General features: G+C 43.3%; 1 protein-coding gene across 1 annotated transcript in view; it reads right to left on the reverse strand.

Annotated features, from left to right (window-relative positions):
- Positions 1–614: 614 nt before the first annotated feature.
- The window catches only part of Fam149a (family with sequence similarity 149 member A), a 49,100-nt gene continuing 30,650 nt past the window's right edge, over positions 615–19,064 (reverse strand). Inside the window, exons 5-14 of the mRNA XM_052162482.1 lie at positions 18,806–18,949; positions 17,596–17,766; positions 16,199–16,389; positions 15,684–15,838; positions 11,370–11,482; positions 10,846–11,049; positions 6,190–6,313; positions 4,992–5,120; positions 4,820–4,898; positions 615–3,231 (exon numbers count right to left, since the gene is read on the reverse strand). Coding sequence (XP_052018442.1) covers positions 3,158–3,231; positions 4,820–4,898; positions 4,992–5,120; positions 6,190–6,313; positions 10,846–11,049; positions 11,370–11,482; positions 15,684–15,838; positions 16,199–16,389; positions 17,596–17,766; positions 18,806–18,949 — 1,384 coding nt within the window. The 3' untranslated portion in view covers positions 615–3,157. The remainder of the gene's footprint in view (positions 3,232–4,819; positions 4,899–4,991; positions 5,121–6,189; positions 6,314–10,845; positions 11,050–11,369; positions 11,483–15,683; positions 15,839–16,198; positions 16,390–17,595; positions 17,767–18,805; positions 18,950–19,064) is intronic.

A 19,064-nucleotide genomic window follows, 5' to 3' on the forward strand; every position in this document is an offset into this window, starting at 1 on the left:
GAGAAAGTAGTTAAGTTGTAGATGAGCAAAATAGATATCTCCCTTCCTCCTGTTCTCTCCCACTGTCTACCTACTACCTGTCCACTATGAGTTTGCTGGGGAAAAGTCTCCTGTCTGCTTGGAAATAATTAAATAATCTGGGAATGGTGGCATACATGTACAACTTCAGCATTGGGGCCATGGAGGTGGGTGTGTCAGGAGTTCAGAGCCATTGTCACCTGTGTGGAGAATGTGAAGCCAGCCTGCGATTTCACAAAGCCCTGACCCAGGCACCTGGCGCTGCTGGCACATGCCTTTAATCCTAGCACTCTGGAGACAGAAGCTGGAGAATCTGGGTTCAAAGACAGCCTCATCCACAGAGTGAATTCTAGAGCTGCCAGGGCTGCTCTGAGAAGCCCTATCTCAAAACAAAACAAAACAAAACAAGAAAGAAAAGAAAGAGAGGAAGGAAAGAAGGAAGAAATGTTTATGTGTTTGAAACTACAACAATGAGAGACAGTTGCAGAACTCATTTAAAATTGGAATGTAAGGATGATTTTATAAATTCAATGAAATTCTTAAAAACTCTTTTAACATTTTATATTTTATTAAAAATGAAATGATTAAAACTCCTGAACAATCATCCATCTTTATAAGAAACAATGATAGTAAAAATATACTGCAATCATTTATGGCATTAGAAATGAAACTCTCAATTAGTAAAGACATTCCATCCAAGTTTAGAGCAACACAAATATAAAGACGCATGATTCTTCATATGTCTATATCTATCTATATCTATTTAGACAGATTTTTTACAAATCTAGACATTTTCCATTAAATTGTATATTTTCTTTAATTGCTTTTAAAATCCCCTTGTCCTTTCTTTGGCTTGGGACAAATTAAAGGTATTTTAGTTCATGGAGTTGCTAACCTGTATTTGAATGTTTTTTCCTCAGAAGCAATTTTCCATTTTCCATTTTTACCAGACAGCTTACGATGGAAGTAGACTATTGTAAAATCATATCCCTGGATATTTTCCTTTTCAGTCTATACAGCATCACCATCACACACACATAATTTGCTAATGTGCACATCCCATTTCACCTATAAATGAAATACCTTTAACACAGGAATGAAAATAAGTTTCGGGAGAAGGCTGACTTTAGATTAAGCAAGTCCTCTGAGGTTTTAGATGCCATCAAACAGTATTTTGTTTTCCACTCAAAATGCCCAGATGATTAAAACCTGTACCTGTTTCCTATTTTTAATTTGCTACTTTGCTGATAATGAAAAATACATTTCCAGCTGAAAACCTCTGAAGGCAAACATAGCAAAGTTGCCGTTAACCGTGACTCTTTGCAAAGAATAATAATTTATCTCAGAGTCGCTACCTTATTGTTAGCCACCTCACTTTTCAGACTTTGGGTTGAGGAAGAAGCCACCGGATGGCTCCTAGGAATTGGTATGAAGTGAGCTGATTGGATGTGAGAGCCCAGTAGGTAGCTCTCTTAGCAATGGTGGACCGCAGAGCAGCCAGGCAGGCTGGTGAGCAGGACGAAAGCGGCTCTATCCAGAAGCTGAGAGCGGCTGTGCAAAGACTGATGCTCTGAAATGCTTCCACAGCTTATGATGAGAAATAGTTCAGAGAAAGCCCCAAACGCTTTGGCGTGAGAAACTGATCCCTAGGCACATTCCCTAGGTAAAGAGAGGTACATTCCTCAGAGTGACCAACTGGAACGGAGTATCAATACAGCAACTTGACCACTGTCCATTAGCCAGCGTGTCCCTAGCATGTCCCTAGCGTGTCCCTGGCGTGTCCCTAGCATGTCCCACCACTGCAGAAACTGGAGTAGAGAGAGTGAAGAAGAAACTGTCAGGTGGAACAAAGGTTTGAAGTCACGTCTGATTTCTCATTCTATGTGAAAGAGAAGGTCTAGCTCTTCTCCACACAGAGAGCTCAATTTCCAAACATCTCTACGTAGGCAATGATCCTCACTTCCTATAACAAGAAATGTCCTGAAAACAATTTATCATATGTTTAAGTGTTATATACATACATGTATATAGTAAAATTTCACTTTAGATTAATAAGATTCATATTGATATAACTAGCTGATAAAAAGGGGAAAGTATGCTGATTTGCGATATTTGTATATGAGAACGAATCAGGAGTAAGTACCAGGTCTGGCCTCCAGCTGACATTTCTTTGTCTTCTTCACTTCTCTGACTGATATAGGAGTCAGGTTGGACATATGGTCAGAAGAATCCAGAGTAGGGGAAGGGCAGAGGGTGGAGGGAGCTCCTGCCTTCAGCAGGGGTTCAGGGAGGCTGTGTTGAAGAAGTCATGTCAGAGCAGAGATAGGTTGGGAAGACGTAAGTAAGGATGCTAGTGTTACAATTTCCTCCGTCCAGTTGTCAAACAAGTCAACCTAAATGCCTATGTTGGAACCACATGCAAAGGATTTTAATTATGTTTATATTTACATTCAAATGTGGGATACTTTTAGGGTACTGTCTAAATTTGACAACGAAAACTAGTTTACTGTTGCATCTTAACATGATTGGCTTACAAGACATTTCTCAGATATTCACGACTAATCAGTCTATAACAAAGGTATGAGAAATCTTGCCATTATGAAACCCACCACTTTATGCACTAGATATGCAGTAATTATTTTAAAGTCAGCACAATGAATAGAAGAACTGGAATCATTTTTTTTTCAAATGAACAAATTGTCTCAGATATGACTGCTATTTAGCTTTGATGGAATTATTAAGAGACTGAGACCAAAATGTACCATGATGGGATAGAGTTAAAAATGGCATCTTCGTAGGGAATGCACTCCTATTATCTGTGTGCAAACACTAATTATAAAGATGGAATTTAAGGGTGTATTAGTGTCTTTTAGGAAAAGCAGGAGAGCCCAAGGAACTTCAGGCGTGCTTCCCATAAGGCTTAGGGAGTTCAGCTTTTATTCTCTTTACAATGCTTTACAAGTCTTCACAACTAAGTTACTTATTCTCCTGTGTTCCTCTCAGGTATTCTGCCATCTCCTGCTTCCAGAGAGATGACTGTAGACAGCAGCTAATACTTGTTCCTCTGCTTTTCACATGATAAATGGCATGGCCAGGGCTTCAGAGCTTCTAACAAGTCCGTAGTTCTGGAGCAGCGACATCACGAGGCCACTTGGAACCTCTTTCTTGCAGTCAGGGTTGCCCTCTGATAAGACTTAGGCAGATACTGTGAACCTGAAACAGGAGACACACGGGTATTTGTGTTCAAAGATTAAAACTCAGTCTCTAAAGAAGGCTGGTCTGTCTGTTCCTTGTGACAATGCTTTGAAAAAATAAAAATAGTTTATTTAATGTCACATTTGCATGAACTACAAAGTCCTATGCAAACATCAGCTTGTAGAATCCTGACTAAGGGGAAGGTATCCCTCCCTCAACCAAGCCCAGGTGCTGTTGCCCTCTCCCGTAGCTGAGGGGTTTGCAGAAACTTTGTCCACAGAGGTCTGTGTCTAGAGCTCAGGAAGATTGAAAGAGTGGTCCCTCTGAACTGGAGCAGTGGTGTCGGCCATGACAGATATATTTCATTCTTGGAGATAGTTATCTCCATTTATTTTCCTACCACAGAACAAACTGAAAGGTAAGACAGGAGCTCCCAATGGTCTTTGTTCTGGAAGTGGAGTAAATAAGGAAGCCACAAAATAAAATAAAATAAAATAAAATAAAATAAAATAAAATAAACCCTTGGAAGTACAGAAACGTGTCCCTTAGGAACCTCTGGTCTCGTGTCTGGAAATGCAAAAGACCTTTAAGCACCAATGAAGATAATGATAAAGAAAAATGCTGATTTAATGTTTGAAAGATTAGCCAAGCATATTTAAAATTAACCCAGAGCCCAGATCTCTCTTTATCTCAACCTCTCTGTGCCCTAAAAACCATTAGACACGTGTGCTTGGTGCGGTGCAATCTACACATCCAAAGGAGGCTAATTCGATCTTCCATCATCAGCAGAACCAGCCATCCAAGGCGCTGGGGCCATCCCTGATCTTCCTCAGCTTGTGGCAACAGGATGGAAATAGAATAGATCTGTACATCACATTGCTACGCTCCCTCTGAGGACAGAAATGTGGGTCCCTTTAAAAACCAAACCATCACCTTTTTTTTTAATCCCCACTAGAACTGTCTTTGGCCACTAGGCACACTAGGCACGGAAAAGGTTTTACTTTGATGTAAAACCCTGCACTGCAAACCAGTTAACAGGTCTATTCATTTTCTCAAGCACTGTCACATTAGCTCTTCAAAGAGGATCCAGAATAAGGGCTTCATTTAAAATCCGAGGAAGAGACAGCGGCCTCTCAGAAGACAGCTGCTATTTTGCTCCTTTGCTTTAGGGGAATGAGGTCTTGGTTAATTAAGAGCACTTCTTCTTTTGCCACTTGGGCCTCAGCAGCGGGCAGGTGATGGAGGTGATGGTGTGGTGTGGTGCTTGAACTTAGTCCAGCCATGGGACACATGCACCTGCCTGTTCTTCCTATGTGGTCAAAGCAGGGCCTTAAAGTCTCACAAAGAGCATCATTGCTTCTCTCTCTCTCTCTCTCTCTCTCTCTCTCTCTCTCTCTGTGTGTGTGTGTGTGTGTATGTGTGTGTGTGTGTATTCATGTTGTCCCCCTCCTACTCCTTGCCCCTCTTCCTTGACACCCTCACTGTGTCACCCAGGGCGCTCCCCATCTTTCCATCCTCCTGCCTCAGCCTCTTGAGTGCGAGGATGGCTGCAGTGTGCCGCCACACCCAGCTTCTGCTCTTGCCTTTACACGTGAAAGTTGCTCACCTGTCAAAATACTCTGACCCGTCCAAGTGTGAGCAACAAACTCAACGGGCGTCAGGGCGCCTTTTCTCGGCGTATCTGACTGTCGGGAGAAAGAGAGAAAGGATAAGAGGGGTGAACTGTATTGCTTTCCATTTTCATTTAAAATTGCAATCAGAACGGATGCAGAACCTACCCGGAATGTATGTGTTGTGCTGGGCCTTGAAAGCTGTTCCAGGATGATGGTCCTTTCTCGGAGGGGTGACCGTTCGCTGCTGTCAGGCATTGCGCTGAGCACACGGCTTTGTGGGTGCCGTCCCCTGTACTAAGTGGGAGATAATAGGTTCTTTTTAAGAAGAAACACAATCCTTACGACAACACAAAGAGACCTATAAATGTTTCAACCCTTCATTCATGTATTCGGTCACACAACTCGTTTGAACATTTTCATCCACACATTGCTACTGGTTGCTATGGAAACACCTAAACCCAAGTCTGTGTGTGGAGTGTGTATTCACATCACTACATTTAATAAAACTGTAATACAATAGGAGGTGAATGAGATCCAGAGAAATAGTGCATTTTTGAAGCATCAGACTTGTTTATGGGACAGTTACCATCACGGATGACTTTATCCTAGGAGTAAACAGTTTAGTTCCATAGCTCTTGCTTTCTGGAAGGGTTCTATGGATGCTTAAGGTGCGTGAGAGAAAAACATTGTTTTCTCCCTCTCTGCCTTATGTTCCTACAAGCAGGTCCCTTCTGTCCTCCATATACAAATTTCCTATATCAGAGTAAGTGAGGGGTCACTGTAAGCCTGGGAGAGCTCTGGAATACACACTGCCAATCCCCAGGCCCGCAATTGCATGGCTGAGCTGGGCTTGGGCTCTGCCCCGTGCGAGCACAGAAAGGATTAGCTATGAAGCTAATGAAGCTAATGAAGCAGGCGATATAAAGATCATCATTTACTGAGCTCTTAATTTGTGCCAGGCATTTAAAGTTTATGAATGCGTCTGACGCTTATAAGGACTCCTGGATAAGGGAACTGGCTGTTGCTCTTCTAAAGAAGAAAGGGCTAAGATTCAGGGCCCCTGAAGTGACTTGTCAAATCTCAGGCTCTGTGTGGCTACTCTGAAGCCCAGAGCTGCCTGCCTCTTGCCCTTTGTCCTCTTCAGTTTGCACCTGGACTTTCTAGTTTAGATCAAGCCGAGGTCTCACTTTACAAAACAAGGCCTCAGTCTCCTCACTCCCTCCAGCATCTCACAGGCCACTTTATTTCTGAAAGCCTGTTGAACACAGCTAACTAGCTCACCCTCACATAGGACTCCAGATGTGCTAAGATGTTTTCCCACAGACTATATAAATGGTTGCAATTATAACGCAATTCATCTTACAGAAACAGGACGGGGTCCAGAGGCTGCTGTGTTGGGCTCCCCAGACTCAGAGCCTATTGGGGGTAACCGGCTCCGGGAGGTTTGCACTGCTGCCGGGGAAGGCAGGCGGTCAAGGGCAGTTTGCCTGTAAACACAACAACATACAACTGAACACGGGAGAACATAGACAGGAAGGGCGCAATCTGAGCTCCTGAGTGAAACTGTCTAAAACAGTACTCAGGACAGCAGCTGTGTTGCCCGTCAGAGATGAAGCAAGGGAAAAAGCTCCCCTCACGCTGACCTAAGTGGATAGTGGTGATATCAGCCTCATCTACGGAGCGCCCAGCAATGCTGGGTGGTGTGCAGGCTCCTCCTCCAGGGCCTGACAAGTTAACACAGCGCAAAGCGAGATGTATGCAACACAGTGGGATCCGGCATTTGGCAAAGTGCTTTGGTAGATCCTGAACACAGACCCTGACATCTGCAAAGCCCCGTTTAAGATACTAAAGAACAATGTGGGATTTTCGACAAAAAAACAAAAACACTTGATGGGAGAATGCCAGCTACCAGGAAGAAGCGAGACCTGCTCTCTACATTTTTTTTCATTGATTTGATGCTGGGATGTGAAAGGGATGCTTTTGCTTTGAATCTTACATGCTGGCTGCAAAGTTTATTTGTTGGAGGGTTGAGAGGAAATCCTAATTAAGCAAACAGCAATGGCGGAAAAACATAGCTATCTGACATCAGTATTCAGAAGTCTGCCATTTTTTTCTTGCATAAAAAATAGGTAAACAACTTGAATTGATTTATTCATTTAGTAATAAAATGATGACCCCTGTAGTATGGCCTATTTTTGACCAGTAGAGGTCACAGAAAAAGACAGAGGTGCCTGTATACCAATGGAACTATAAACAGGCACGGCCATTCTAAAAAGAATTCTACCAAAAATATGAATATTAAAAATATTCATAGCTTTAAACCTGACGGTTTTGCTTCTAGACAGTTCTAGTAGAAAACAATTTAGGAATGTTCTTACTAAGAGTGATAAAAAATTATTATATAGATAATACAGATGGGAAAGTCTAGTAATAGAAAATACTGAATAACTATATAACCATATGATTATTTTCTTGGTCATTAAAATCAGTCTTTCAAAAATTTATACTGTGGGAAATACAGGTGCTATCATGTCAGATAAAAAATATGATGAAGTGATGCATTATATGACAGATGACTTTAGTGTAAAGGATAAATAGAAAAGAACCTGTGTAAGCCTACATGAGGTTCATAGGACATTTATCAACACTTAAGACTCAAGTGATCCTTAATTTATATTCTTTTTCTTAAATGATTTATTTTTATTTTCAGTTATATTTATTTGTATGCCTCCAATGTGTGTGTGTGTGTGTGTGTGTGTGTGAGTGAGAGAGAGGGGGGGGGTCAGATCCCCTGTCGCTTGTGAGCTGACGCTGCCCTCTGGGATAGCAGCAGGCACTCTTAACTGCTGAGCAGTCTCTTCAGCCTTGCTATTTGTATTTTTGATGCTGCTGCTATGGTCAACAACTTTTTTGGTATTTCAAGAAGCATTGGATGGTAGCAGTTTAATAAATGGTGAAGACGGGCTAAGGATATAGCTTAGTGACAGAGATCTTGAATGAGGCCCTGGATTCAATTACCAGCATCAAAACAACCATGATTATACAGAGAGAGAGAGAGAGAGAGAGAGAGAGAGAGAGAGAGAGAGAGAGAGAGAGAGAGAGAGAGAAACACACAGAGAGAAACAGAGAGACAGAGAGACAGAGAAAGACAGAGAGACAGAGAAAATATAAATAGATACAAAGTGTTGGCAGTAAGGGGAAGCAATATTGGATGTTTATGGGTAAAAATACAGTTCAGAATTAAGATAAGGGAAGGGGTGGTAAATAATTACATATAACCAAAGGGGAGGTCTCCCTAAAGGGGCAAAACTTGGGCTTACATAAGAAACACTGCTGTACATGCAGCTAGGCAGGCTCTGTGGCATTAACACTCCATAGGGGATCAATGAAGGGCAATGATCTAAAAGGACTCATTAGAAACAACAGAAAGAGTAACGCTACACAGACTCACACTCAGAGGCAGAGGTCAAGGCAGAGAGAACATAGGACGTGGGGGTCTGGAGTTATCTCAGTAGGAAACAGAGATGGGTTTGGGTCTAAGTCAGAGGGTGACTCTCAGACTGGAGGACACACGTGGAGCTGAGGGTGCAACACTCACATAGGCAGGGTATAAAGAATGCAGAGGGGTGGCCATTCTGAGAAAGGAGGGGGGGGGCATAAATGAATGCACACAGCCAATAGACCCAAACTGCCCAAGGCTGACATACAAAGAGCTGAAGGTACTTCCGTGGTGTAAATAAAATGCCCACAGGCTCATATAGTTGAATGTTTGGTCCCCAGTGGGCAGAATCATTAAGAGGTGTGGCCTCATTGGAGGAGGTGTGTCACAGGGGGCGGGCTCTGAGGTTTCAAAAGCCTATGGCATTCCTAGTTAGCTCCGTGATCTCTCTCTCTCTCTCTCTCTCTCTCTCTCTCTCTCTCTCTCTCTCTCTCTCTCTCTTTTATTTATTTACTTATTTTTATTCGATATATTCTTTATTTACATTTCAAATGATTTCCCCTTTCCTGGATGCCCCCTCCCCAAAAGTCCCATAAGCCCTCTTCCCTCTGCCCGTTCCCCAATCAACCCCCTCCCACTGTCCTGGTAATCCCATACAATGCTGCATCAAGCCTTTCCAGGACCAGGGCCCTCTCCTTCCTTGCTTCTTGGGAATGATTTGATATATGAGGTGTGTCTTAGGTATTCATAGCTCCTGGGCTAATATCTGCTTATCAGTGAGTGCATCCCATGTGTGTTCTTTTGTGAATGAGTTACCTCACTTAGGATGATTATTTTCCTGTTCTACCAACTTGCCTAAGAATTTCATGAATTCATTGTTTTTAATAGCTGAGTAGTATTCCATAGTGTAAAAATACCACATTTTCTGTATCCATTCCTCCACTGAGGAACATCTGGATTCTTTCCAGCTTCTGGCTATTATAAATAGGGCTGCTATGAACATAGTGGAGCATGTGTCCTTATTACACGCTGGGGAATCCTCTGGGTATATGCCCAGGAGTGGTATAGTAGCGCCCTCCAGTAAGTAGTATCATGCCCAGTTTTCTGAGGAACCGCCGGGCTGATTTCCAGAGTGGTTGTGCTTATGGACCAGGTGTAAGAAAGCTCTCAGTTACTGCCCCAGCACCATACCTGCCTGCCTGTCTCCTGCCATGACTGTCTTGGACTCCAGCCCTCTGGAGCCATGAGCCCTAATAAATGTTTTCTTTTATAAGTTGCCTTGGTATGATATCTCTTCATGGCAACAGAAAAGTAACTAGGGCGGGTACCGTGGACACTTTCTGCAGAGTTCAACTGATCAAGTGGCTCTTGCCCCCAGCTCCCACAGGGACCAGGGCTGGTTCTCTACAGTCTCTGGCTTGTCGGTAGAGCCTGTGGCACTTGGTCCAGGAAGTGAACTCCAAGCTAGGGCTCCAGTTTGGGGGCCCCAAGCTGAGCTTCCTGGTGCCCTGATGTTTGGTAGAAAAGACAGAATAAACTGTAGCACAGTTTCCTTGGATGTTAGATTTTTAGATAATCAACACACAGCTATTATTATTAAGGTATTTCCTGACAAACGAGAAGGTCGGCAGAACGTTCCTTGCAGCTCCGTGCTGAAGGGAGAAACAGACAACTTTCTCGTTAGCCTCTAATGTTATTTCCTGTGTAAAAGCTTTCTGTTCTAAAGAGAGTGAAAAACACTTCTTTAAACTTTAAAAACAAAATTTACTTTCTTTCAAATTTATGAATGTTTGTTTTGCCTGCAGGTATCAAATGCCTGCAGTACCTATGGCGGCCAGAAGAGGGCGTCAGGTCACTTGGAACTGGAGCCATAGTGTAAGTAACTAAGGCGCCCTGTGGGTGATGGAAGTGGAAGCTCTGTCCTCTGGAAGGGCAGCCAGTGCTCTGAACCACTGAGCTACTTCTCCAGGCCCTGCATCGTATCGTATCGTATCGTATCGTATCGTATCGTATCGTATCGTATCGTATCGTATTTGTTAAGCATTTTATGTAACCCAGGTGTAGCTTAATGACAGGGATGCTTTGAGCAACGCACCCCCAGGACATCCTGTCATTGCGTAAACACCACATTGTGGATCTCCACAAGCAGCTCTGATGCCAGGGTTCAATGCAATCGTTACGTGACCACTGTCACATATACGCTCTGTAATCTGGAGCATTGTTGTCCAATGCATGATTGTGTATTGCTTTGCTTAAACCTTTCAATAAGAAAGTGTTTTGTAATTTAGAAGCATTAATTATCAGTCTACAGATGGGGCCACTAAATTTAATGTAAGCTCACCCCACCTTCAAGTTTAATTTCCCTAGTTGCCTAAGCTGCAGCCATTTGAGTTTCTTCCCGCAGCGTAGGTAACTTTCTCTTACCTGCACTGCAGAAGCAAAATCAAACAAATGAACCCATTAGGAAAATCTGGTGTGAAGTCTATCGGAAGGTCCTTTCTCCAGAACCGTTAACCCTAAGCAACAAGCACCCCTGGCCTCTGCAGCCTTTAGACTGCCGAGAAAGAAACAAAGACTTACAGTTTGGTTCCTCTCAGAATCTCATCACTGTAGACAGTGGGGGTTTTCAGCCTCTGTGCATCTGAAGCAATTGAAGGCAGTCTCCTATGCACTGGTGTCTTCTTGGCAGAAGTCCGTGGACCCCGGGCGTCTAGAATTCGGCCGAGCCTGTGCCGCGAAGATGCTCCGACCCCTCCCCCAGGCAGCCTCTCATCTTGCTCATTTCTGGGGGAAGGAAAAATCCGGTTAGTTACTCGTTCCTAAGTCTCCTGGAGTAGGAGACACGTGACACCCGGATTCTACTCTCTCTGGGGAATATGTTGAAGGAGTGGACATCTCTATTGCTGTGTCCGTGAAAAGCGGAAGGGATAAGGGTTGGTAATCCAATAATAGCGCTCGAGGGATGAAGAACTCACATCTCTGCTCCTGTTTCCTTGTCTCTTCTAACCTGGTCCACAGCGGTGGTAATTCTGTGGCTGATAATATGATAGTAGAAGAATCTGTTTCTGCCCTCGCACGCCGGGTAATTCTTCCTTAATACTTACTGTGTTCTATCTGTGGTGTAAGTGGGCCTCTGCTGGAGCGGTTTGGCCTGAATCGTCATCACACCACTCAAGTCACTGTAGAAGTTGCTGGAGAAGCGGTGGAGTTGAGGAAACTGAAATCAGAATAGTCGCATTACCCAGGGCCCTTTCCTTGATGGATGCCTGTCAGAACTTAGCTAGCAAGAGGCAAGTGTAACCGTGTAGCAGTTCAAAAACAAAGCCATAGGTGCCATCGTTATAGAATTCACAGGAAACAAAGCAAGGAATATTACATGGGATGGATTGGAGACCAAAAGCACTGGCAACTTCGAAATTTACTTCCAAATGGGAAAGTCAAAGAAGAGTTACCCTAAAGGCCTTATACTAGAGAGCAAAGCTAGCCTGGCAGACCCTGCAAAACTTAACACCCCAAGCAGTTTAAATTAAATGGAATATATAAATAGCATGTGATTGTAACAGAAGCCAACACAGAGTGTCTACTTGATGCTACACCATAGTAAACAACTTTTATTAGTAGTAGTAGTATTATTATCTTTAATATTTTTTTACAATCCAGTCATTTCCCCCCTCCTGTTCTGCCCTCTGATAGTTTCTAATCCAATTCCTCCTCCTCTACCCCCCATCTCCCACCCCCTGTCTTCAGGAGGACATCTCCACACGCCCACACACCCGACACTCCACACACCCCCATACCCCCCACACTCCACACCCCCCACACTCCACACCCCCCACAACCCACACACTCCACCAGCCCTCCCCACTCCCTGGGCTCTAGTCTCTCAAGGGTTAAGTGCATCTTCTCTTACTGAGGCCAGAGCAGGCAGTCCTCTGCTTTCTATGCCTTATATTAGCTGGTGGATGCTGCCTGGTTGGTGGCTCAGTGTCTGAAAGATCTCAGAGGTCCTGGGAGGTTGAGAGTGCTGGTCTTCAGTAGTAAACAACTTAAGTCCCACTTTACTCTGAACTACAAACACCATTCAGGCCTGTCTCCATTTGGTCTTAGTTTTCTGTTTATGTTCTCCCAGCAAGATGTGTGGGTTTGCCTCTTGGTTGCTTTGCTTTGTTTTCTCAGTTTAAGAAATCTTATTCGTCATTTGGGTTTAATTTGTGCTTAGCCAGCTTTGTTAAATATATGGTATTTTTTTTTCTTTTGAACTATACAAATCTTATAATCTAAAGCAATTTAATTAAATGGGCTATACAAATAGCTGGTGGTTATAACAAAGACAACACCAAGTGTCTTGTTGGTGTTACGCATTAAAGAAGGCTTAAAACCATTACTTCGTAGAGCTCCCAACCACACAAATGTCACAGAAATGACAGTGAGATTTGCAAGAAAGGGGCACGTATCATGTCAGGCTCCAAACTTACATACAGCCTGTGTGTAAAGCACGGACCCTCAGCCACTCTGCCAGCAACTGTATTGTTTCTTCTTGAGTATGGGTGTGTGCGGGTGAGGCGTAATGGTGTGTAGCTCAAGGGCAAGAATGGTAAGGGATCTTTTTACTCTGCTCCCTAACACAAGATGGGCGGAGCTAAACATCCTGTTGAGACTCCCATGTGGGATCCCCCAAGACCTCCCACGAACAAGCCAATCCTCTCTAGCCTCACCCGATACTCCATCTTTAAATAAAGACTAAATTATGGAAGACTGCATTGAAGGCACCAACCAGGCAGCATACACTAGCTCATATAAGGCCCCTGACACATAGAAAGCAGAGGACAGCCTGCTCTGGCCTCAGCAAGAGAAGATGCACCTAACCCTTGAGAGACTAGAGGCCCTAGGGAGTAGGGAGGGCTGGCAGAGTGTGTGGGTCGTGAGGGGTGTGGAGTGTGGGGTGTGTGGGCATATAGAGATGTCCTGTTGGAGACAGGGGTGGGGCATGGGGGTAGGGGAGGAGGAATGGGAAGAGAAACTGTCAGAGGGCAGAACAGGAGGGGGATAATGACTGGATTATAAAAAAAAAGATTAAAGATTATAATAATTAAAAAATGTTTACTATAGTGTGGCATCAAATAAACACTCTGTGTTGGCTTCTGTTACAATCACAGGCAGATTCTGTGCTCTGAGCTCTCTCGTGTTTCTAGAATTCTTAGACTATATATCCTTATCCCCAACATAACTAATGTGTAGAAGAGTTAACAAATCTGAGACAATACTCCAGACAAGTCTCTTAACTCCAAAAACCCTGCCTTTGCTTCAGGGCCCTGTGGTTTCCAGTGTTCTGTCATTTAAGCACGCAGTCCAAATACTAGTCTCAGATACATCTGTTTTCACTGACACCTGGGCTGAAATGGCCTAGGACAAACCAAAACTCCACCTATCATGGTCATCTCTTCATGCTCCTGGTCAAGCTTCACCCCCCCCCCCAAAAAGCTCAACCCTCAGTCTCTATCGGAGATACACAATTCTCTCCTCCATCCTCCACCCTCTCCTTCCCTTCTTTGTGGCGGGTTGGCCTGAGGCTGCTTGTATTCTAACGCTAATGTTGGTTCCTCAGACTGTTTGCCCCAGAGGTGGGAGACTCCACATGTTGATCTTAAGTGACCCTGTCCCGATGTTATTTCTGATTGGTAAATAAGGATACCAACAGCTAATAGCTGGAAGAAGAGACGTAGGCAGGCTTGAGGTCAGAGGAGAACCGTGAGGAAAACCAGGTGAAGGAGGAGGAAAAGCTACCATGGGCTGAGTGAGCTCAGAAGAACATGGCCGATTGGAGTTAAGAGCAGCCCAGATAAAACATAGTAATAATTGGGGTTAGGGATAGAGCTCTGGCTGGTTTTGTGTGTCAACTTGACACAGGCTGGAGTTATCACAGAGAAAGGAGCTTCAGTTGGGGAAGTGCCTCCATGAGATCCAGCTGTGGGGCATGTTCTCAATTAGTGATCAAGAAGGGAATGCCCCTTGTGGGTGGTGCCATCCCTGGGTTGGTGTTCTTGGGTTTTATAAGACAGCAGGCTGAGCAAGCCAGGGGAAGCAAGCCAGTAAGAAACATTCCTCCAAGCCGGGCTGTGGTGGCACACGCCTGTAATCCCAGCACTCTGGGAGGCAGAGGCAGGCAGATTTCTGAGTTTGAGGCCAGCCTGGTCTACAGAGTGAGTTCCAGGACATCCAGGGATATACAGAGAAACCTTGTCTCGAAAAAACCAAATCCAAAAAAACAAAAAAAAAAAAAGAAAGAAAAGAAAAAAGAAAGAAAGAAAGAAAGAAAGAAAAGAAAAGAAAAAGAAAAAGAAAAAGAAAAAGAAAAAGAAAAAGAAAAAGAAAAAGAAAAAGAAAAAGAAAAAGAAAAAGAAAAAGAAAAAAGAAAAAAGAAAAAAAGAAACATGCCTCCATGGCCTCTGCATCAGCTCCTGCTTCCTGACCTGCCTGAGTTTCAGTCCTGACTTCCTTTGGTGATGAACAGCAATGTGGAAGTGTAAGCTCAATAAACCCTTTCCTCCCCAACTCACTTCTTGGTCATGATGTTTGTGCAGGAATAGAAACCCTGACTAAGACAGATAGGAAAGTAGATTCTAATAGCAGAGGGGGCAGGTATCTGCCCAGCTCAGGTGCTGTTTAAGGCTTGTTGTAAATATAAAGGTTGTGTGTGTCTTTTATCCAAGAACTAAATGATCAAAAGTGGAAAAGAAACCCAGGGATGGGGATTAAAAGTTTCTACACCACCTCCTTTCTTTTCCGTCCCTCCCTCCCTTTCTTCCTTCCTTCCCCATCCCTCACAGAATGTATGGCATCAGAGCCCGTGTTATAGTTTCACTGAATTAGCGATGTCTTTCACTCATTGTGCATCTTCCTCGAATCATCTAGTAGGGGACATGTCATAAAAGCAATGAATGAGTGTTCCGTGAACTCTGGGGATACTTGTTAACATCTTTGTCACCTTAGTGTAAGACGTGGGGATTATTTACAATGTCCGATGTGGCTAGAAAATTAGGAAAAAATACCATTTGGTCTCCTAAACTGTAGATAATAGTTCCATATCTCAAGGCAAAGCTTGCATGTCTGCTAAAGAATGGTGTGATTCTTTTAGACATCACACAACAACCATTTTGCATTTTAATCTTATTGACAACCCCCCAAGTGCTTTCTTTTTTGTAAGCTGTTTGCTACCTTTCTGAGGCAGCATTTGCTGTCTTAAGTGATTTTTTTTTTCTGTTTAAGACACCTTCAAACATGTCGATGGTCCAGTGTCCTCAAGCACAATAGAGCGTGAGGTTCCTTAGGGCAGGAGGTGAGTAAGATGACGCTCTCCACAAACAGATGCAAAAAGCATAAAACTGAAGGAGTGGAGAGGCCGAGGCCAGTGCACATACCTGGGGGGGGTTGAAGTGCGGAGCCAGGGACGGCTGGAGAGTTTCGGAGCTTCGGGATGGCGGCACACTGCACACCTCAGTGCTGAGACGGGACATGAGCACGTGTGGGGATCTGTTCTCAGCTACTTTCAATTTTTCTTTATGCTTTTTCCCACCTGTGTCAACAGAAAAGTCAACGAGAAATATGTGTCCTGGGTTACCGTGAGTTTACCTCATAGACATTGACTAAACACCCTGAAGCAGAAGGCAGAGACTCTAGGGAACAACTGGCTACAGCCATGGTCTTATTAATGGTAGGGGAACAGATTACATTGTGGGGCAAAAAAACGAGTCTCCAAACCAAGAATGTCCCTTCGTGTGACTGAAGAGTGCCTGTGTAGAAGGCAGAATGGCTGCTTCTCATTGCAGTCGTGTTCTGGGTCCAGCCTACATGAGGTGGGGGTGTAAGAAGAAGCTGTGGCTTGTGGTCTTTCTTTTCTAGTTTTCCCCGGAGGCCAAACTCTGTGAAGAAGTACCTGGGAGTGCAGATTCCCAGGTTTTTCTAATGAGATCTTCCAGGATTTCTACCACACTGGTCCAAACGTGATCAAACACTTCTGCCGCCACAGCATCTCTGATACAGTCATCAGGGGAAATGGGAGGGAGTCCATGTTGACGCCTCTTCCTGCCACGGAATGTTGGGTTTTGTTCAAGACGCTCGTCCCCACTAGGAGGAAACGCATTCTAATTAGTGGAATAGTCGGGGTTAAGGTTGACATAATTATCTATGTGTTTTTTATCTATCTACTTATCTGTCTGCCTATCTATCTATCATCTGTCTATCTATCTATCTATCTATCTATCTATCTATCGATCTATCTATATCTATCTGTCTAACTACCTATTGTCTATCTATATTTCGATCATCTATTTATTTATTACATATTTATCATCAATCTTGTAATTATATAAATTGTAAACATGTACGTATCCATATATATAGCAATAAATATAACATTCTCCTGTTAATGAATCCATTGTTATTTTAAACTATACAGTTTTAATTTGTCAATTATATGTCAACAGAACTGGGAAACACCAAACAGATGAAACAAAAATGACTCTTCACTGATCTCTTCTTTTCCTCTGAGTCTCCATTTCTTTATTTCTTCTGTGAACTCTGTTGTTTAACTCTCTGGGGACTGAGTTTATTATGTCTTTTCATGTGTAAAATCAGCTTACTGAAAGTCTGTCTTTATTTCTATGTATTCCTTTATTTCTAAACACAGACATTTAGTGCTACCTAATAGATGTAGTGCTACCATGCCTGCTTTATGAGCTGCTGTTCTTGAGGGCCGTCCATTTTACTGGGCTGTACTCCACTCTACATTTGCCTTGAGATGAACTGTTCAGGAGTATCTGTCTAATTTCTCCCTTGACGAATTATCTGGATTTCCTATCGATTTCTATCTCAATGCCGTGATGATCAGAAAAGATGCTTCAAATGATTTATCGTCTTTAGGACTTGATTCAGCATCTGGTTACTTTTTAATATATTGATTTTTTTTATCATGAGAAAAAATATGTCACTATTGTTTTAAAAATAAGCATTTAGCACCAAGATGGGAACTTCCTCTTTATCTCCAGGAAGCTAAGTGTAGCAAACCTGGAGTCCCAAGGCATAAGGCTCCAAAGTTCTTGTTCCCTGTCACTAGCATGCTAGATAAAACCCGTTCTTCCTATCTACCACATTGTTGAGAAGAAAGAAATGTCTAGCTCTAGCATTTACATGTCCTACAAGATCTAACCTCTTTGGGGTATATTTCCCTCAAAAGGATAGGAATCTCACATAAGTAACAAATACACAGAATATTAAAAGTATATGATGAGTTGATATTATGCTATGAAGTATGGAAAATAAAATTCAATTTACTCCTGCTTTCTGTCAAAGGCAAAATATTCTTCAATGTTTCCATCCACGTGGTACACCTCTTCTTTCAGGGCTGAACATGATGTGAGGTCAGCCAGTTCAGTGCCATCGGCGTCCGTCGGGGCAGGAACTGAGAGTACTTCCGGGACTATCTGAGAGCCAGAGATGCACAGCCTGGGAGCAAACACATTCTCCATGGGAGTTTGTACAACACGAGAATGTAATGCTTGCACGGCAGCGATAGACTTCTAAGTTAACTACAAGGCACCACAGTCTCTGAAACATCTCCAAATAATACATTTGACAAAACACCTATTTTCTGAACCAGTAAGTGTGAGTGTGTGGGGCGGAGGAGGGGGGGGTTGGGGTCAAGAGATACCCGTCTTGTTCTTTGAGACAGGTTCTCGAATTAGTCTGGAGCCTGCCGAGGAGGAAGGGAGGAGGATGGGCTGCCTGCCCAGTGAGATCCAGGGACTCCCTTCCCACCTCCTCCCCAGCACAGGAATTACAGGTACCTTTCACCACACCCAACTTTCTACTAAAACATTTAATGTTTAGAGATGCTTTAAAAGGTTAAAGGCTCCCTAAAGTCATAAACTAGTACATGTGACTCCATCCTCCTTGCAGATCTGAACCAATGTGACAGCACAGCCCCCACAGGCATATGTGGCCTTAAAGGAATTCATCAAAATACCTTAGTGACAACTGGATGAAGTTTTTATTTCCTTGGCTTGTGCCTTGAGGCTTAGAACCTACCACAATGTGGAGTTTGATTTTGAGTTAGGTTTTACCTTTTTATAGTCTTTGAAACCTGCGCTGACATGAATTTCCCTGTGTTTATGTGTTTATTCAATGTATGTTTTGCTTATGTGCACACGTACACACAAACATACCTAAAGACAACAATCTAGTATCAGGGCATTTTGTGAAAAACATTGTGCCTACCCCCAACCCCCATTGAAATCTCAATCTTCATGTAAATTAGTTAGAGCCAAGGCTCATGGGAGAGTTAAATAAGAGGAAGAGAGCTACCTTAAAGTTAACTATTTTGGGGTTAAGTTTTTGAGTCAGAGTCCATGTAGCCCAGGTTTGCCTTAAGCTTGCAAAGTAGCTGAGGATTAACGGACCCTTCTGCTTATTCCTCTCATGCTGTAACACTACCATGCTGGTTACAGATATTTTTTTTTTGCACAAACAACACGTACAAACTTACTCTCTGCTGCTGCTGCTGCTGCTGCTGCTGCTGCTGTGGTCAGGAACATGAGGTAAAGGTTTGTGAGTAGCAGAACTAGGCAGGCTCCCCTGGAAATGTTGGAAACCTTCATCAGTTGATGGGATGAGCTGTCTTCCTAACACCCTGAAAGAGAAGAAAGGCTAAGAAGCTGAGTTTCTTTTATCAGACAAGGAGAAAATACTTCATGATTTTAAACATAGGATGCAATACTTGTTCTGAAGGGCACAGAGGATGGGGT

The sequence above is a fragment of the Apodemus sylvaticus genome, chromosome 18, assembly GCF_947179515.1.
Source record: "Apodemus sylvaticus chromosome 18, mApoSyl1.1, whole genome shotgun sequence".
NCBI lineage: Eukaryota > Metazoa > Chordata > Mammalia > Rodentia > Muridae > Apodemus > Apodemus sylvaticus.